This window comes from Mercenaria mercenaria, chromosome 13, assembly GCF_021730395.1.
Source record: "Mercenaria mercenaria strain notata chromosome 13, MADL_Memer_1, whole genome shotgun sequence".
Classification (NCBI taxonomy): domain Eukaryota; kingdom Metazoa; phylum Mollusca; class Bivalvia; order Venerida; family Veneridae; genus Mercenaria; species Mercenaria mercenaria.
Window position 1 is genome coordinate 54,072,126 of NC_069373.1, and position 21,614 is coordinate 54,093,739.

The 21,614-nt window shown below is 36.3% G+C and overlaps 1 protein-coding gene across 1 annotated transcript in view; it reads right to left on the minus strand.

The window, feature by feature from the left end:
- The window catches only part of LOC123529602 (Fanconi anemia group D2 protein-like), a 63,150-nt gene that overhangs the window by 25,072 nt on the left and 16,464 nt on the right, over window positions 1-21,614 (minus strand). Inside the window, exons 7-26 of the mRNA XM_053520904.1 lie at window positions 21,072-21,132; window positions 20,076-20,131; window positions 19,587-19,677; window positions 19,043-19,167; window positions 18,430-18,517; window positions 17,752-17,856; window positions 17,137-17,213; window positions 15,559-15,667; window positions 12,684-12,818; window positions 12,012-12,143; window positions 11,532-11,639; window positions 9,648-9,697; window positions 9,321-9,380; window positions 8,458-8,644; window positions 7,725-7,801; window positions 6,882-7,013; window positions 6,128-6,228; window positions 4,918-5,033; window positions 3,384-3,492; window positions 1,467-1,584 (exon numbers count right to left, since the gene is read on the minus strand). Of these exons, the coding sequence (XP_053376879.1) occupies window positions 1,467-1,584; window positions 3,384-3,492; window positions 4,918-5,033; window positions 6,128-6,228; window positions 6,882-7,013; window positions 7,725-7,801; window positions 8,458-8,644; window positions 9,321-9,380; window positions 9,648-9,697; window positions 11,532-11,639; window positions 12,012-12,143; window positions 12,684-12,818; window positions 15,559-15,667; window positions 17,137-17,213; window positions 17,752-17,856; window positions 18,430-18,517; window positions 19,043-19,167; window positions 19,587-19,677; window positions 20,076-20,131; window positions 21,072-21,132 (2,037 nt within the window). The remainder of the gene's footprint in view (window positions 1-1,466; window positions 1,585-3,383; window positions 3,493-4,917; window positions 5,034-6,127; window positions 6,229-6,881; window positions 7,014-7,724; window positions 7,802-8,457; window positions 8,645-9,320; window positions 9,381-9,647; window positions 9,698-11,531; window positions 11,640-12,011; window positions 12,144-12,683; window positions 12,819-15,558; window positions 15,668-17,136; window positions 17,214-17,751; window positions 17,857-18,429; window positions 18,518-19,042; window positions 19,168-19,586; window positions 19,678-20,075; window positions 20,132-21,071; window positions 21,133-21,614) is intronic.

Sequence of the window (21,614 nt, forward strand, 5' to 3'; positions counted from 1 at the left end):
ACCTTCAGTGCTGGTACCTGTGTAGAACAAGGAACATTCTACAAACCACCTGAATGACGATCTCTCATACGAAAATGATTCGGCAAGAAAAATCTTTTTTGTTTTGTTATCATGAAATTTCATGGTCTCAGTTAAGTGGCCATTTCCTGCGGACATGACCCCTGAATCTGTGTATATTAGTTTTTAAAGATAAAACACACAAGATTTTGTCAGGATTTAATTCTTACAGAAGATCTTTTCAAGAACTTTTTTTACTTTTACAAGTACAGTGTAACTTCCGAAAACTGCACACCCTTGGGAACAGAAGAAAAGTCTGGTTTTCGGAAGTTTCCAGTATTTAGAAGTACGGAGTAATTTGGACAAATACAACTGCCTACCATATGTTGTTCTCTGTAATTTAGAGGAAGTTCATACTCCCAAATTATTTAAATTTTGTCCTGTAAGGACGTTCAGTTTTACAGTGTTTTACATTGTCTAAGTCATTTCAATTATGAAAATGAGAAAGATTTCATAAAATGTTATGGTTTTAAAAGGTTTACTCAATTTTTTACATCCAGACATCCAGCTTTGAAGTTGCGACAGTTTGAGAAACGTTTTGACCAATATCGAAATCAAACCATTGTCCGAAATTAAACTTCATGCTAGCTAAACTAAATGCTCGCTTTTAATGATACCGCTATTAGAATTATCATGATTTTCAGTTGTGTTTGATCCTTTGATCGACAGGCTGTGATTCTAATATGAGTCAAAATAATTGATCACCGCTAATAAGTCAATTTTTTCTGAAAATATTGTACAGTGTTCTGAATTTTGAAGTTCCAGTATTTAGGAGTATGGTCTATATATAAAACAGGAGAAAAATCGGGACCGAGAAAATCGGGAGATTTTCAGAAGTTTCCGGTTTTTGTAAGGTCTGGTATTCGGAAGTTTCACTGTACTATTTTTCTCGAAACCACATATACTTTATCTGATTAACTTTAATCAACTTTTCCCAGAAAAATCCATGTTACAGCAGGGATTGCATTCTATGTACATAACAATACACATTGGCACAGACCAAGATCTGTTACTGACCAAATATCATAAAAAAAAATTATTTTCTTTTACATTTTCTTCATTTATACACTTTCTTTTCACATGATAACAGAATTCTTTTCAGCAAGTTTTGGGTGAAATTTGAGCTCTTTTAAAAAAAATCATGCTTTTTGCTAATGTTTTTTAATGGTATTTTCAAGGAATTTTCACGGACAAGCATCAAATTCAAGGACTTTCAATGTCGCATGCGTCCCGGTGTGGTGAACATTTGTGTAAAGTTTCCTTGAAATCCTTCAAGGGGTTCAAGAGTTACAGAGCGGACACAAAATTGCTAACGGACAGACGGACGGACAGACAGACAGACAGACGGACACCAGCGTCATAACATAATACGTCCCTTCGGGCATATAAAAACAGCCAACAATTTTTACCTTCCTTTCCGAGCTTTCTTTTTTGTCTCTCCCTTACCAGTAGTTCCAGTACTTACTGATGGCGAAACTGCTTCATCTAAGTCAAAATTGGCCAGTGGGGGCTTAAAATTGGGTGTTTCTGTAACAGAAAATTAAAATAGACAGTTATTTAAAACAAATGTAAAGTATATAGAAACTTTAGCAAGACTTTTTTTAAAAAGTTCTTACATCTATAGGGTATCAATGAGAGCTGTTTGTGAAACATCTATGTAACCCCACCATGATGGCATACTGAAGGCAACTGTTTATGTAATTCTGTTTGCTGTGACCTTGATCTTTGACCTAATGACCTAAAAACCAAACTGTTTTATCTACATACTACAGGATATTATCAAGGTCATAGGTCAAAGCATTCTCCAGATTTTTATTAGAAACCATCTGCTGTCTTCACTGTGAACTTGACCTTGATGTACCAATACCTAAAACGGTAAGTCATCTACTGACCACAGACAATTATTCTATAAAGTTTGACAACTGTATTAAAAAGCTTTCTCTGATATTAAAACGAAAGGGTTTTCATTCTCTCAATGTTGTGATCTTGACCTTTGACCTGCAGACCCTAAAAGCAATAGGGACCATCTACTGACCTCAGCTTATCATAGTATGAAGTTTGAAGGCAGTAGACTTTCGGGTTGTTTAGTTATTAAGCCTAAACCATTTATAATTAAATAACACATTAACAGGACATAGTATACAGACAACGTATTACCAATATTGCTTTCCAGTCTCAAGGTCACTGTGACCATGACCTTTGACTTACTGACCCCCAAATAACTGAACTTAGACAACTGAAACCCTAAGCATTCTTTAATTATTCTGTAGAAACTGTTTTCAGTATCAGTCATTGTGACCATGACCTTTAACCTACTGACCCACAAAATGACAGAATTATCAAGTTACTGACTAAAAACTAACCAGAGCAAAACAATATTTCCCCTCTTCTTCACAAGGATCATAATAAATTTCTTTTGTTTTTGATGGGTAAAAGTCACACTGACACCATTTTAGGTCATATGGCACCTTTCCAGCTTGTTCCTGGCTGAGGTGGGAACTCCTTTAGAGCCACCTACAGCATGTAAATCTTCCTAACATGAAAGAAATTTACAACCAAAGCCATGTTTTTGAATCAATAGAAGAGAGCAGCATGTGATTCAGTCAGTGACAAAGACCCTAATAGGGGCCATTAATAGGCCCTTTCCTCTCAGAAAATTTCTTTTAAATTATGCAGTTTTCCCCAAAAATTGACTTTACATCAGGTTTTTTATTCCCCTTTGCCCAAATACCGAGCTATTTTTCCCCCAAATCACAGGCCTAGGCCCCTTCCCCTCCTGGTAAAACAAAAATCCCTGAAGCCAGTAATGATGTAGTGAATATGGAGTTGCCTACTGAGCCAATAGATCAGTTCAGACACTGCCTGGATCATTGTCTCCACATCAGGTCATAAACCAGTCACAAAACTCCATCAATGACAGTTTATTTCTGTGCATGATCTTGAAAGTGACCAATGGCACGGCTGCATTTCAAGATTGGCCTCCAAACTCTGGTTTGAGCACAAAATTAACCAATGTCAAGTCTGCATTCCAAGATGGTCTCTAAACAAATTAATGTGTGTTTAAATCTTCAAACTGAGCAGTGGTGGTAAAGCTTTGCACAGATTTCCATGACTGGTCTCCAAAATCATTTATGTACGTGTACTATCTTCGAAATGACCAATGGCAAGTCTGCAATCAAATATTGGTCTCTTAAACACAGTTACGTTTAATTGTAAAATACATGTAGCTATTAAACACCTAAAGTATTAAGAAAAGGTGTTCAATCCATACCAAACAAATTTTTCAGCTTTAACAAACACTGAAACCAAGATTTACTAGCAGTTACCTGACAAGCAAGTTAGAAGTATCTTCTGTAGCTGGGTTATATTTTGCAGTCTTGTGATCACCTTGGCTTTAGTTTCTGCATCTGACTGGATCGAAAAGCCATTTACCATCTATAATGTATATTTTCTAGTAGAGATTCAAAGGACAGTAATTTCACACAACGTGAACAATCAGATTTATCTCCATGGTTATCTGATTAACAGTCAATACAGCTGAAACTCAATATTTCAAACTCGTTTTTCTAAATTTTCTAGCTATCTTGGAGACATTTTTTAAGTCCCATTTCGAATACACACACATAAAATATCATTTTAAGTTGAATATCTCTGATCTTGAAGTAAAACGCTCGATCCCTTGGAATTCGAGATACAGAGTTTCAACTATATTCCATTATTTTTCTCTTGCATAAATCAGTCATCTTATTATGTTGTCTCCACTCTCCATATGCATTTCTTTAGTAACTGATGTTGTTTAAATCCCTGAATAAAAAGCATCTCATATGACTTTGTGAAATCATTTGCTTTGCAGCAAAAGCAATATTACTATTTTTGAATTTGAACAGGGGCCAATGCAGATTTGTGTGCAGAAGCAATGCAGACATTTCATCAACTAACAGCATTTGTTTGTTCTTTACCTCACTGCCTTTAACCTCTCATAAAATCAAACAATTCAAATCAACCTAGAAACTAGAGCTGCTTTTGAGAAAAGCGCATGTCTCCCACAACTGCCTAATCATCTGAATAGTAGTATATGAGTCAACCATGCACGAAGATCTCAACTGCCGTAACAGACTTTTAGTGCTTTGATTATAAAAAAAAAAACAAATTTCAAGGGCCATAAGTCAGAAGTGCCTCCGCCAATTTGGCTAGTTATCGAACTTGGCCGAGGACTTATTGGCAAACACATTTTGTTCAAGTTTAGAGAAGATCGGATGAGAAATGTTCGACTTAAGACTGTGGACAAGATTTGTGACAGACACACAGACAGACAGACAGACAGACAGACAGGAGTAAATCAATATGTCTTTCCACAACACTGTGTGGTGGGAGACATAATAATCAACCACAAAAAATAGTTGCTCATGAATAATACTGATTTCACAGTACACAAAGAGTGTTTTTTTTGCTATTTCTTACAGCCGATTACAGACTGTTTCCCCCAGCCAAAAATAGTTACTTTTCCCCTAAAATTGTTATATTTTCCCTAGAAGAAGGTCTGACTCATATTTTCCTCTTGGAATTTAAAGGATATGTTCCCTAGATGCACAGTGAATGACAAGTTGGCATTTATATATTCTTCAACCCCAGTAACCTCCATGTTGCTTAAAATTGCTGTTATTGACTGACAATACCATGATAACTGTGTTTACTACTAATTACATGTCAAATTCAAAAGTACATGGGCACAAATTTTTGAATATTGGTATTGTCCCAATTATCATGAAAATCTAATGAATAGGTTTCAATTTGGATTTCCCCCTTTTTGACAAAAAGGAAGAAAAAAAAAATCACTGGACAAATCTCTAAATGTCTCACCTCTATAAACCAGTTAATACAATAAAACAGTGAGGAGATGATGATCTCCTTTTCTCTCTGGGACAACGGCTCAAACTTCTCATACACATCTTCCTTCGTCAAGTACACCGGACATCCTGCAATAAAGTTATATTTGATTTAGTTTTTACCACATATACCAGACGGTGTTTACTTAAGACATGAAACAGGATTTTTCAGGTCTTCACTAGGGCATGAATTACATATGGTATAATTAAAGTATGCAAGGTATTTACATCGTACACATTCCATGCAGTAAATGAGATCATCCAAGTTCATATTCAACTACACTTACACAGAAGAGCTGCAAACTTTCAAGTTGCCATTTTTTTGTTCAAAGTACATATGAGCCGTGCCATGGGAAAACCAACATAGTGGGTTTGCGACCAGCATGGATCCAGACCAGCCTGCGCATCCGCGCAGTCTGGTCAGGATCCATGCTGTTCGCTAACAGTTTCTCCAATTCCAATAGGCTTTAAAAGCGAACAGCATGGAGCCTGACCAGACTGCGCGGATGCGCAGGCTGGTCTGGATCCATGCTGGTCGCATACCCACTATGTTGGTTTTCTCATGGCACGGCTCATATATGGAAATTTTGGGGAACTTTCCATAGTCTATAGATGCAAAGTTTCATTACATCCCTTGGTAATTTTACAATGACAAAACAAAAAATAATTTTTCATATATACTAAATTTCTGACATAAAATGTTGACAAGTTAGAGCCCTGAAATTAGATCAGAAACTTGGACACCTGATGATTAACACTATCATATCTAATGTGTATGTATTTTCATAGCCAGGAAAGTGTTTTTTTTTCAAATTCAGACTTTCCCTGCTTTCCAAGATAGCCTGGGTACCTTGTGTACTACAAATAATCAATGCTTATAATCTATTACCATAAACATTGATTTTTCATTTCCTATGAGCAGAAGTAAAAGATGGATCTACCCAGAAAAAAATACAAGAAGGTAATATACTCTGTTCAGTTTGTTTAATACGAAACACAGCATTGGTTTCAAAATGCATCTATCGTGAAACCAGTAATTGTGAAAAAGAATGATATTCATAAACTCTGACAACATTTGTCAGTACAGTAGATCCTAGCCTTATGACCACCTCAAAATAAAGATCAATCCGCCAAAATGGGCATCTTTTTAAACAATAACTTTGATTTCTAAACAGTTTTCTTACCGAGTAGAGCGTCGATACCTTCCAGAGTTCCATGCTGTCTTTCTTCACACATTCTCAATAACCTTACAGATGGGGAAAGACATAGTGGGTCTGTTACTGCACTGAAATAATCATGTGTACTACTGTTGACAGAAAATAATGAATTATTGAAAATATGTGAGTACAACTTGTAGTTAACTTAAACGTAACCTCAAAGAAACATCAATGGATTTAACCTTTACCTTGCTAAATTTCTAAAAGTACCAGTTAATATTCAAAGGGATGTTCACTAAAAATTTACTGACTGAAAAGCGAACAGTGCAGACCATGATCGACCTGCACCTCCACGGACATGCAGGCTGATCTAGGCAAAACCACTTGCCGCCAGTAGGCTTAAGCATAAGACTAAACCTGTGAACAGACAAAAATGTTTAATTTGACAAAAATTTGCTCATTTATAAATATAAGGCAAACATATTTTACTGTCAAGTCTGTGCTAAAGACCACCTCCTAATAAAGGTCACAACTATAAACCATTTTATAAAGGCCACTACTTCTCTTTTCCTATTTAACCAGTGTAAATTTACCTGTTCTGAGAGACCACCATCTTTTTTCATTTCCCAAGTGTGTCATTTACAAACAGGACTTAAAATGATTGTGTTCGAGATATCGAGTTTCGACTGTATTTAATTTGGAGATAAAAACCAGTAGTCTTAAGTGTCAGGTTATCTCTGTTAATGGATGGTCTTTAACTCAGGTTTGTCTGTATTTATACCTTTCAGTGTAAGCAGTGAGTGCAGTTCTGCAGTTATGTTTCTGTACCACCAATGGTAGCAGATTAATGGCAATTTCTGCTTCACTCTCATCATTTAATCCATGCTGACTGGATAAAGGTATATTGCCACTTCTGTGAAATATAAACTACATAAATTCAGGGGCCTCCATAGAAGAGTGGTTAAAAGTAACCGACTTCTAACCGTTGCACCTCAACAATGTCACAGCCAAGCAACTTAAGTACACCTTATCACGATTAGTGCACCAAATGAATCTGGAAATATGTTACTGTATTTCTCAGTATTTCTGAACATATTTTGATAAATTTATGTTGTAAAAAAGCACATGCCAAGTCTGTCAAGCATAAAGTAATAAACTGTGTAAGATCCTTTAAGTTGCAATCACACAAAATCCTACTTTAATTGCTATTGTGAGTAGAATTTTAAACCAGTGATTATATTATCAACACCGAGCAGCTGCTTCCAGGTTACAAAATCATGTTTGTCACGACTTTCTGTGAAACACAATTTCATGTCGTATTTTATCTAATTGGCATATAAAGGCAGTTAAATAACACCTTTAAGACATATTATGCCCAAAATTAATATCTGAAAATATAAACAATTACAACAAAGTATCAATGCATCTACATAATCATTTAAAAATATTACACACTAAAAAATGCATCACTGTGAAATTCATGGACATTTTGTTCATGCAGTTCTACATAAACAGTTAAGAGTATATTTTATACTGGATTTTCTTGACTAAAATCAGTATCTAATGATAGAATATTTCAATGAAAGATGAGCAAATTCATCTTTATAAATCAATAAATACATACTCGTCAGGGACACCATCCACTATATCAACAACGAATGATTCCTGGAAGTCTAATGTTAAATTCTCACTTATCCAATCCTGAAAAAGTATCAAATAATGTCGAAATCAAGACACTGTTCAATATATTGCTTTGAGTAACTGATCTTTAAAGTTCAAATTCTGATGAAAAATAAAGGTTCCGCCAATTTCTTTAACCATCAAAAAAGTTTGGTAGATTCAACAAACAAACTTAATTTTTTTTTTGAAATAATGTAGACAAGCTTTTTATATTTAAAATGTTTGTTCATATCTTTTCATTCCCATCATTTTTTGTTACAACCAAATTTTACCTATTTGGTCTGCACATCCAAAGTATGGTACATATGGTATTTTTCTCTGTGTGAAATCAACGGATTTCTTTTACAGATATATTTCAATAACTTACCAAAAATATATTCAATCTCGATGAACAACAAACATATGAGCCGTGCCATGGGAAAAGCAACATAGTGGGTGTGCGACCAGCATGGATCCAGACCAGCCTGCGCATTCGCGCAGTCTGGTCAGGATCCATGCTGTTCGCTAACAGTTTCTCCAATTCCAATAGGCTTTAAAAGCGAACAGCATGGATCCTGACCAGACTGCGCGGATGCGCAGGCTGGTCTGGATCCATGCTAGTCGCACACCCACTATGTTGGTTTTCCCATGGCACGGCTCATATATATACAGAGCCATTACAGGTGGCAATATACTACCTCAACTTTAGACTGAAGTTTTCCCTGTGCTATGATGGTGGACAGTTCATCCATAAAGAGAGAGAAGGCTTCCGGAGATTTACTGCTACTCGATCGAACCAGGGTCAGCAGGCTCGTCACTTGTTTATATAGGTCATCACTGAGCTCCTCTTGTGTGCACGAGTTCTCTGTACTCTCTTCAGTATTGCTATAAAATAATGACTGTTTTTAATAGGAATATGCAACCTTAACTGAAGAAACAAGAGCATTTTACAAACACATATTCTACCCCTCTCCCACTTCTCCCTCAATGATGGCCTGTCCCTGGTAACTGGGTGTGTACTTTTAAGTCTTGAATATTACATGATCTTGGCCTTTGACCTAATGACCTAAAAGCATCATAAAGGTCATCAAAGGATACCATTTGAGCCACGCCATGAGAAAACCAACATAGTGCATTTGCGCATCTGCGCAGTCTGGTCAGGATCCATGCTGTTCACTTTCAAAGCCTATTGCAATTAGAGAAACCATTAGCAAACAGCATGGATCCTGACCAGACTGCGCTGATGCGCAGGCTGGTCTGGATCAATGCTAGTCGCAAACGCACTATGTTGGTTTTCTCATGGTGCTGCTCATTTTATGAAGTTTCTCTGCTGTAGGGCATTCAGGTCACCTACTCACTGCAGGCATCCCGACTTCCACGAAGAAATTTAAAATTAAACTCCAAAGAACAAGCAAACCTCCCATTCTCTTCAAGCAGAAATTAATGCATTCAAATCCTCATGAAACAGCCATTTTGGATCAAACCACGAAATTTTATACCCCGGAAATTAAATGATTTCACAATACATAGGAAAACAGTATAAAATCCATAACAAACAAACCTGCTCTGTGCTATACAGCTCACGATCATCACAGCCCCTATGACACCCATTCTCTTGTACCTGAAAACACAAATATATTCCCATTCACTGTATGCTCAAAGTTGTAACTCATGAATACATATTGTCACAAAGACAGAAACATGAAATTTGAATGATTTTATGTCCACAAACAATTTCACAGTATTTGATGAGAACATCAGTTTGTGGATTCAAAATAAATAGGAATTTTATGTGTTTTTGGAATAAATGTAGCATCTCCTCAAAAATATAAATGATTTTAAAATATTATTCAGTAAACAGAACAAAATCATTCAGTAAAGCACTTACTTGGGGTTATTGTTGGAAAGCTGCTTTCGGATCACAATATGTAGGTCATCCTGCAATTAAAGAAACATGTCATAAGTACTTTGAAACAAACTATATCTTACTGGAGCTAAAAGTAATGCACTGTACTGTCATTACAGACAGGTACCAGTAATTATATCATAAGTAATTTGAAATTAACTGTATCTTAATGGCTTAAAATATTTATATTTTATTTTTGGTTGGGTTTAACGTCGCACCGACACAATTATAGGTCATATGGCGACTTTCCTGCTTTGATGGTGGAGGAACACCCCAGGTGCCCCTCCGTGCATTATTTCATCACGAGCGGGCACCTGGGTAGAACCACACACCTTCCGTAAGCCAGCTGGATGGCTTCCTCACATGATAAATTCAACGTTCCGAGTGAGGCTCAAACCCCCATTGGTGAGGGGCAAGTGATTTGAAGTCAGCGACCTTAACCACTCAGCCACGGAGGCGCCTCTTAAAATAATGTACTGAATGTAGATCATCCTGTCAGTACAGACTGGCATCAGTAATTTGAAACTAACATTATTGTCTAGTAGCTTAATGTATGTAAGTCATTCTATAATTAGAGACACCCACATCTAACAGGTTATTTAAAACAAACTATATTCTACAATGTTTACTAGTTATCCTGCAATTAAATGAAGTAACATGTGACTGGTAATTTGAAACAAACTATATCTTATAGTAGCTTCATCTAACATTGGTAATCCTGTAATTAGACAGTAGTGTTCAGTGGCATGTAGTATGAAACAAACTATACTTTGCTGAAGCTGACTACAGCACTAAACATGAACATTACCTGTTATGACTTCATGGTCATTCTTGAAGGCTACAGCTCTTCGCAGATATATTATCAATATTAAATATCTTCTCTCTTGGGAAAATTAAAGGTTAAACTAGAGATGCTTTTGAGAAAAGCGCATGTCTCCCACAACTGCCCCTACGAAAAATGTCTAGTGTCTCTAGATGGCTTAGATGATCCAATTAGATGGTCTGGACGAGTGGATCCAATCAGTAATTCAAGGGCCATAATTCAAAAAAAGCCTGTGCAGATTTGGCTAGTTATCAAACTTGGCTAAGGTCTTATGGCCAAACACATTTTGTTCAAGTTTGGTGAAGTTCGGGTGAGAAATGTTCGACTTAGAGAGCGGAAAAGTGTAAAAAGGCAGATTTTTCAGTAATTCAAGGGCCGTAACCCCAAAATGCCTGGACCGAAGTGCCTAGGCCGATTTGGCTAGTTATCGAACTTGGCTGAGGACTTATGGACAAACACATTTTGTTCAAGTTTGGTGAAGACTTGACTGAGCATACAGAAAGTACCCCAAAAAGACTCCTATACTACTAATGATTAGTACTTTAGGGGACCTGAGCGTTTTTCGGTAATTCAAGGGCCATAATTCCAAAGTTCCTGGGCGGACTTGGCTAGTTATCGAACTTGGTCAAAGTCTTATGGTCAAACACATTTTGTTCAAGTTTGGTGAAGATCAGATGAGAAATGTTCGACTTACACACCACTGTGTGGTGGGAAACGTTATTACATGTATAGTACCTCCTTCCTGGAGATTCTAGAAGGCTAGAGCACTTTCCTTGAAAATTACCTGTGTAAAACCTTCTTCCTGTGGATTCTTGAAGGCCACGTAAATACAGCTGAAACTCGATATCGCGAACTCGCTTTAATATCTTAAAATCTCCAACACATTTTCAAGCCTTGTACTGAAAACTTGTGCACAAAATATCATTTTAAGTTGAATTTCAGTTATCTAAAAGTAAAACGCTCGATCCCTTGGAATTCAAGATACCAAGTTTCAACTGCACCTTGGGATTCTAGAAGGGTACAGCACTGGGCATGTAAAATACCTGTATCAGACCTCCTTCCTGGGGATTCTTGAAGGCTAAAGCACTTAACATGAAGTAGAGTTTTCTGATCTGGCACACTGAAAGATTATCAAGGTAGTCCAATACACTCTGAAAAATAAAATACTGTTAAATGCAAACATATGTATTCATGAAACTACAAAATATTTTTCTTTTTTTACTGAATATGGATAGAAATAAAACCCTAAACGAGACCATGATGTTTGTTTAAAACACTTACATTCCACCAGTCAATATTGCTTCACAGCTCCACAGAACATACATGTACATGCATAAGAATTTTCATAGCAAGAGTTTTCTAATGACAGTGCACTTCACTATTTAAATCAATACAATTACACATTTACAAAGGAGTCACCTTTTTCTTTCAATTTAAAATCATGTTTAATAATCCAGCTATATGAAGAAGATTGTATCAACATTTTATATTTCAATTATTTCTATAAGAATCAAACTATATACCTTTACAAGGATAGCAAAAGGAGCCATTTGCTGTAAATGGTGGTTGACCAGGTACGCTAGAATATCTAGTGATGCATCTATCTCTCCCTCCAATCCACTGCCTATATGTGCTACAAGGTTGCCTACAATCTCCTGCAAAATGTTCAAGTAAACATTAAGGTCCATTACAAGATCCCAAGTTTGTACCTGTACCAGTTTTGGCCAACCACAGCATAATATTTTTAGACAACATTCTGTCACATGAAAGCATATGCAGTTTCAAAATACTGAATTTTTTTATCTGAAGATTGTATTAACCTTTAGCCTTCGGACGGCAAGTGGTTTTGCCTTTGTGACCAGTGCAGACCAAGATCAGCCTGTACGGACATGGTCTACACTGTTCGCTATACAGTCAGTATATTTTCAGAAACAGCCCTAATTGAATGATGGACCAGTCCATTTTAGAAATTAAGCAGGGTAAAGGTTAATTATAGTTATGTTTCAGTTATGTTTCAGTTGATCAATCAGTTTCTGATATTTTTAGGCTAATTTTGTTTATTTGTTTATGTAACTTGCAAAAGGCTATTACCTTGCAATAAAGTCTTGTACTGGAAGGAACATTTGTCACTATATCATGACGTATATCTGAAGGCACGACACCTTTAACTCAACAAAACAGAATTGTCTCGTTACCTGTTGATGATATGCATCAAAGGCGAGGAACGTCTGTTTGTACAGAGCTGATCCAAAATACGACACCGGTAGTTCCGGAGACCTCAGTAAAACCTCAGACAGACTTAGTAATGACTGGAAATATCCCTTCAGCACCTGAAACACAGAACATATGATCCCTGTGATTTAAGTATAATTACAAAGATTTCCCAATCAACAGACCCGACAAGACAACATCTGGAAATTTTTTTGTTTATTTTTAAAAGTAGAAGATCAAAGGATTTGTGAACAAAAGAACATCAGATGCAGTATTATCACAAGTGACAGATATTTTGAGCTTGCATGTAAAATAACCATATCTTCACTTCTATTTAATGTTGTCTTTTCAACGATTTAACTAAATTTTACCATTTCGCCCAATGAACTTCATGCATATCATCAAGGCATTGGGATTTGAAAGACGCATATTGACTTGTTAGAAATTTTGCTCAGCTTTGCATTGATTAAAGTGTATTATGACAAGGATATCTGATTATCTGACTTATTCTTCATATTCCTCCCCTTCAAGTGTAGTTTGGTACCATTGAAAAATAGATTTATTTTTTTACTGCAAAATTACTGGAATGTTTCAGTTTCCCTTCAATAATCCACTGATATCTATGTAATAATGTTCATCAGTATGTTTTCTCTTTAGACATATTTTTACAGATGATACTTTTGCATATTTGTTTTAATTTAGAATTGGCAAGACATCTAAATTTTCTTGAATAACATCTGGGGAACTGAATTAAGCTCGACTACCAATGAAAGGTTTAATAATATTGTGCTAATATATTGGTCAATATTATCATAAAGATAAACAGTGATATACCTGAAAGGTGATATAAGGCTACGATAAAATGCATTTTTCTAAACGACAGAACATGTTCCATACCTTGAATACACGTAATGAGATGATTAACCCGTAAACATCACTGCCTATATTCTACAACTTTGACACCTTACTATTCTGGCCTACCAGAAAAAGAACAAGAAATATGTATCAGGCATTACACATTCAAGATGTACCTAACCATTTAGGTCTAACAATCAACAATCACATAACATAAAACTTGTCTAAAGAGCTGTCAATAAAGGTGACAAATGCCCCTGCAGCACCTTGACCTTTGACCTGGTGACCCCAGTCAGTAGGGGTGGTGTACTCAAGTACTATCAGCATGTGAAATTTGAAGGTCCTGGGTGAAGTGGCTCCCATGTAAAGTGCCTTCATGCAAAAAGTTAATGTTGGCCCCTGTGACCTTGACCTGGTGACCCCAAAATCAGTAGGGGTGGTGTACTCAATAAGTACTATCAGCATGTGAAGTTTGAAGGTCCTGGGTGTAGTGGTTCGCGAGTAAAGTGCCTTCATGCAAAAAGTAAACGTTGGCCCCTGTGACCTTGACCTTGACCTGGTGACCCCAAAGTCAGTAGGGGTGGTGTACTCAATAAGTACTATCAGCATGTGAAGTTTGAAGTTCCTGGTTGAAGTGGTTCGCGAGTAAAGTGCCTTCATGCAAAAAGTTAATGTTGGCCCCTGTGACCTTGACCTTTGACCTGGTGACCCCAAAGTCAGTAGGGGTGGTGTACTCAATAAGTACTATCAGCAAGTGAAGTTTGAAGGTCCTGGGTGCAGTGGTTCGCAAGTAAAAGGCCTTCATGCAAAAAGTTAACATTGGCCCCTGTGACCTTGACCTTTGACCTGGTGACCCCAAAGTCAGCAGGGGTGATATACTCAATAAGTACTATCAGCATGTGAAGTTTGAAGGTCCCGGGTGCAGTGGTTCACTAGTAAAGTGCCTTCATGCAGAAAGTTAACGTGACGAACGAACGAACGAACAGACGGACAGTTGAAAACTAATATGCTTCCCTTCGGGGGCATAAAAAGACAAAACTGAGTGCATTCTGTAGAATAAAACATCTCAGAGCTTTTGTCAATTTCAACATTTTAGCCAACATTCTGCACTCGTTTACTATATACTTCACCTCAGCAAAAGGCTATTTAGGTATTCTAATTCTCATACAGCAATGGTTAGAATTTCAAGGCATTTCACCAAAAACACGTTAGGTCGTGTTCTTATTAGAGACCTACGAGGCTCTGTGCTGCTGAGTGATTAAGATCACAGACTTTAAGTCACTTTCCCCACACCAATATAGGTTCAAATCCTCACTTTGGGTGTTGAATCCTTTCATATGAGGAAGCCATCCAGCTGGCTTACAGAAGGTTGCTGGATGGTTGTTGGATATACCAAGGTGCCCACTCAAGTCTGAAATAGTGCTCTAAGGGAACCTTGGGTCCTCCTCCATGAAGAAAAGCTGAGAAGTCCCCATATGACCAATAATTGTGTTGGTATGAAGTTAAACCCAACAAAACAGAACTCAGAGACCTCAAGGCTATATGAGCCGCACCATGAGAAAACCAACATAGTGGGTTTGCGACCAGCATGGATCCAGACCAGCCTGCGCATCCGCGCAGACTAGTCAGGATCCATGCTGTTCGCTAATGGTTTCTCTAATTGCAATAGGCTTTGGTCAGGATCCATGCTGTTCGCTAATGGTTTCTTTAATTGCAATAGGCTTTGAAAGCGAACAGCATGGATCTTGACCAGACTGCGAGGATGCGCAGGCTGGTCTGGATCCATGCTGGTCGCAAAGCCACTATGTTGGTTTTCTCATGGCACGGCTCATATGATACCCTCTAAAAACACTTGGCTAACAGAAAGACAACGACTTTATCGAAAACTTCACCAGTAACGGCACTCTTGATAAATATCTTGATCCACTGAGCTGAAATCTATCAGAGCACATAATGTATGTTACACTGATATGTCAAACTATTGATATAAACAAATGAACCTACTTTTATAAGGGCATCACCAACATGCCTCTGAAACCGTACCGCAGACTTCACTGTCTCTAGAATAATTGACTCAACATCTTCACTGGAGGTAGGATCTACACCACTTGACCTAGTTAAATATAGATAAATTATATGTTAATGAAATTTGCTAATTCTCATTTGGAAGGCATCTCAAGAATATGTCACCAAAATGCCTCTGGAATCGTACCTCTCTTTTAAAGTGTATTTGTCTATTAAAACATTTTTACTCTTACTTTGATCTTAATTATCATATCAATCAAACTATAGCCACAAGGAATTTGTTGTTGTTTAATTTGTTTGATTTGACTGTAACCCAATTTCAACAATATTTCTGTTCTGTAACAGCAGTCAAATAACCTTACTTGTGTCCCTCGATTCTGAACCAAATACTATATTGTTCTTTGCAAACAGTATGGAAATAACAATTATTTTGTGTTCATGAAATTTCGTGGTTTTGGCAGAAAAGGCTATTTCATGGAGATATGAAATTGTGGAATTCACATGATTTTGAAGATGAAACATGAAAAACCTGTCTCCACCACTTACCATGCAGAGATCAGGGTTCCCGCTACTGGTCGCCAATGGCGCCAAATGCAACAAAAAATAAGTTCTGGCGCTAAGAATCTTCAAATGGTGAATTTCAGTGGCGCCAACAAAAAAATTAATACAATGAAAAAAATCAGTGATCTGATCTTTCTCACGGATATAAATTTTATAAATTATGCACTGGAAAAAATCAGTGATCTGATCTTTCTCACGGATATAAATTTCATAAATTGTGCACTGGAAATCGATGCAAGGTAAAGGTTGTGCATGATTGATTATACATGATGTGTTATGCACTGAAAAAAATCAGTGATCTGATCTTTCTCACGGATATAAATTTTATAAATTGTGCACTGGAAATCGATGCAAGGTAAAGGTTGTGCATGATTGATTATACATGATGTGTTGTTTATTTCACCTTAATGGGGCTTGGCGCTGATCACTCCTGTAAGGTTTGGAAGAGAAGTGGCCAAAACATAAAATTTCATAAATCAAGTGTAATAACTGTGCTGCAAATCATGGAACTGGAAAATGCTGACAATATACACAATGAGGCTTTGCACTGACCACACTTCTGTAATGTCTGGTGGAAATCTGCCGAAGAATGTGAAAGAAGTGGAAAGTCACAACATTTGATGAATCAAGGGCCATAACTCACTGAAAATCATCAAACCAGAAAATATTGATGTTATGCACAACTATGCTTGACAATGATCTTTCTTGTGAAGTTTGGTTATCTGTTTAGTGATGTTGGAGGAACTGCGTGAACAAACTTTGTGACATACAACACTAGATCAATATATCTCCCCAATCACATGTGGGCAACATAATGAATGTGAATTTTACATGTTCAGTGGATTTAACTTTGTGACTAATGCAACCAAAAAATCTGCTAAAATTAGTCAATGTCAATGTTATGGTAATCTTGTTTGTCTTTCTTCTCTCAAGGGTGTTTTCTCAATTTTAATAACTTTGAAGGGCAGTCCAAATAACAGCTTTGAAGGAATTTACCCTTTTTTCTTACTCCCGCTCCCTTTTTTGGCAGTAGATGTATCAAACTCCAAGTTTGCCCTCAGTTCTGTTATGACCTGTAAGTAACAAAAATTACAGAGATAAAGTGAAAGTGTATCAAAATGTGTGGACGTGGAATGGACATCGTTGCCAGATTGAGTAGGATAGTTCTCAATATACTTCATATATTTAAGCTAAAAGAATAAATTTGTTAAAATTTAATGATTCTTTTGCCTTTGTCAGTAAGTGATTACTTCATGACTTCTGCAAAAGTTGTTAGTAATGAATTATGACTATTTTCAACGGCCATAATCACATGTGATCAATGATTATTTTTTTTTTTTCTTTTGTAAATGACAGGTCAAAAACAGATCTGTGAATCTTTGAATATTATTTCAACAGTGCAATGAATATTCAAATAACATTACAAATTTTGTAATTGATCAGATAAATCCAGAAATGAATGCTTTGGAATGTCGGTATTGTGCTTTAACAATCCAAGCTGACGGTACATCACTACTTCTGATAATTAACCCATGTCTGACTGTAAATTTTACTCATCCCTACTATCAGTAGGAGACAACCCTGAAGTAGAAAATGAAACCAAAGCGTCACCTGAAGAGCATCTACACCAGTCACAGACTGCAGCAAGAACTTGATAAGTACAGGTAAATCCTCCAGTTCCACTGACACTAATGACTGTAGTACAGAGTCACGAACCTGTAAATAAATTACAGTTTTTGAAATCTCTTTTGAATTTAACCTTTACCTGCTATATTTCTAAAATGGACTGGTCCATCATTCAATCTGGGCAGCGCCACTAATTATTCAAAAGAGGTGCACTCTGAAAATTTACCGATTGAATAGTGAACAGTACAGACCATGGATGTGCAGGCTGATCTTGGTCTGCACTGGTCGCAAAGGCAAAACCGCTAAAAGTTAAAATAATCAATATAAATAATAAAATAATGAATCCATCTGATAACATCACTAGTCTCATTCTAACGATGAATACTACCTGTTTTTGTAAACAACTGATTTTATTTGATATACAGACAATTGACCCTACACCCTACTGCCTAATGGTACCTAATTTATCAATCATTTGCACACTATACAAACACAAAAGTAAAGGATGCCACAGCTGGCATAATAACAACCCTTCACTTAATCTTGAAGAAGCATATAAAATTGTTACAGATATACAGACTTCAAACTCGCAACTCTTCAGGCAACAACAGCAGCCAATATTTACACACCCCTTTCATAATATATACTTCCTGAACGCCTTACCTCTGACAGTAAGCCAGGAGTCAGTATGAGGTTAGACATTGCATCTAAAACTGTCACAGTCAACTGCTGATTCTCATTCATAAGATCTCTACAACAAATAAATACCAAAACATCATTACATATACACACTGTCTCACACTGAAATCTGAATATAAACTATACTTACTAAAGTATCAAACAAGAAGATTTTAAAAGTTTCCATAATATACATACAAACGAGTGACCACACCCCTTGGCGTCTATGATTTTTGATGTTACAGAATAATTTGTACAATCTTGTTAAAGGGTTGCCAAAGAAATATTTGTTTAAAATCAAATAAAAATCTTACCAGCAGTTTCTGACAATGACCATTTCTGTGAAATCATTTAAAACCATTTGTGAGAAATTACTTTAAAATCGGACAAGTACTTTCATACAGGAAGATTTTAAAGTTTCCAGGGGAATGATCTTAATAACTCAGGTAGAGAATCCTCCTTTCTGAAGTTCCTGCATTCTTAACACAAAAACACATCATCCATTTGGTCCACATAAAAGCTAACCAAACCTCCTGATCAATGTGAGTGTTACCTCCTCAAGCATAAAGACATTGTCACAATCAAAAGATATATTTACCTCAAAGCTATAGCAACCTGCGTGTGCTCAGAGTCTTGAACAATATCAGGCAAGCATGAGATTATCTCCCTTTGAACATCTTCACAAGTGATTGACACCATCTCCAATAACTTTTCAGTTACTTCCTGTGTTCAAATACATGCAAAAATATTTAATATGTTCAATTACATTTTATGGAATCAGTTTATTTGTAGTGAACTGATTATCATAGATTCTGTAACTGTGTCAATTCAGGAAACTGAATCAAAACAATGTCTATTTATTGCATCTAAAAATCCACAAATTCTTGTTTTCTCATGATTATTTTGGTCCAAGCCATGAAATTGATGCCTAAGCACCATATAGTAAGGTTGTCAGTAAGTGAAAATATCTGATATCACAGTAAGGAATTCTTCTCAACTATTAACGGAAGAGTAAGTAAGCTGCTGCAGTTAATTCAGAAGAATGAAAAGAATCTCATAAAATGTTACTGGTCTTGTTATCTTTAGAAGTTTCTGAATAATGTGTTTCTTCCTTTATATTTATATTTTTGTCACTGACAAACCTTGCTGTTGACAACATGATCCAGCCATTGGAACTGTGAGAGAAGTAAGTGAGGTATGTTCACTTTCTGTCCTTGCTCTAATATTACACAACTGCAAGAACAAAGTAAATATTTAGAGGTTATTATACAGGGCTTATGTACCTTAAGGCGATATTGGCATAATAGAAGAGGTAAAGTCCTGAAAGTTCATGTAATGTGTGGGAACATCAACATTGCCTAATGTCATTACCTTCCAAACATTTGTTGTAAATTTATTCATTCTAGGACTGTAGTCTTTTGTGTCATCCTTTTTTAACCATGCTAGAAGAGGAAGCTAATGAAATTATTAAAGTTAATTCATCATGTTTTCTATTGTAAAATAAATGTTAGTGTGTAGATATTTGTCATCCTGTTGGTGGCAGTATAAAATCTGGATGTTTTGCACATCTTGAAGTGTATCGATATCGATATCAACACAGCTTATCTGCAGCACTGATATAAAATGCTTACTCTTCTTCCCCAGTAAACTCTGGAAGCTTTTCCAGTAATACTGTCATCAACGGAGGCTACAATATAGAAATTATCAGAATTAGAGATATACTAGGTGCACCTTTCATTCAAATATCTCATCACTAGAAATTGACTTAAATAAATGTACAAAAAAAATCCACTTTGCTATATATAAAAGTTATCAATATATCTGTACAGCTGCACTGCCATTTGTCTTGTAGTAATGGTTATTTACAGTTTTTCATGGTAGTATGAATTCATACTGTGGCTGTGTATACATTTACTGACTGTGTGCTCTTTTCAACATATTTATGAATTGCGAAAATTGGAAACACAATGCTTCAGCCATGGATGCATAGGGCATGAAAAACAGATTGTGCATTGGTTTCACCAGTTATTTGCAATACATTGTACATGTATTAGTATCATCTGACAAAAAATGTTGGACATTCGAAAAATGCAGGACTAGTGAACTCTGTTGCAGGACAAGTAATAATACACACAAAGGAGAAGTTGCCTCTGAAATCAATTTTGTCCCCTGATGTGAAAGGTTTTTTTCCAGGCATTTTTCAATCAGGTATATTATCCTATCTAATCAGTAATTTTTTTGTGTGTTTTGGGTTTCCCTTCATTTTTCTATGAAGTAACAGTAAGTAAGTCTTCCTAATCTGTATCAGTATATATCTATTCTCTGTTCATCTGTAAGCCACATGAATCAAAGCTGAAGGACATAATGTTTTTCTTAAGAACAAATACTTTGTTCCATGATCGACCTCAAAACCCTGTGATATGTAGATCTCTCTATCTAGCTAAGCAGGTGGTTAAAACTGTTCAAGTTCATTAACATTTTCTACCGGTATGTATTAGAAAAGTGAACAGATTAACATTTACTCTAATTTCATTTTTAAATTAGTGAAAAAATATACCTATCTGCATTGGAGCGGGCCCAGTGGAACATTTAAAATAAGCCCTGACTTGAAGTGTCCGTCAACATACCTGTATCACGTCAACTCCCATCAGAATTTTTACAACACTTTCTTGGAATCCACCTCTAGCACTAAAAATATATATTCCAAATCAGGCATTCATCACAAATCCTTTGTAACTTGAAGTCAATGTATTCAGGGAGCATATCTGAAGTATTTTTTAATTTTTTTTTTCAAATTCTCGATAAATAACAACATAAAATATCTAAAGGGATGTGTTATGAAAATGCTGTATTTGTGATATGTAAAATACACACTTACAATAACCTCAGCACAACAACTTCAACAGCAAGACATTAATATCTGATGTCCATCAAATGCTTATGGTAACTATTTCATACAAAAACATATACAGGAAAATCTGGCTTTGACATACATTAAAATCTGTACTACAGATCATCTCCAAATTTTTGTTTTTGTTTTTTGTTGGATTTAACATTGCAACAACACAAACAGGTCATATGGCGACTTACCAGCTTTGATGGTGATGGTAGAACCACCTGCCTTCCGTAACCCAGCCGGATGGATCCCTCACATAAAGAATTCAGCCCCC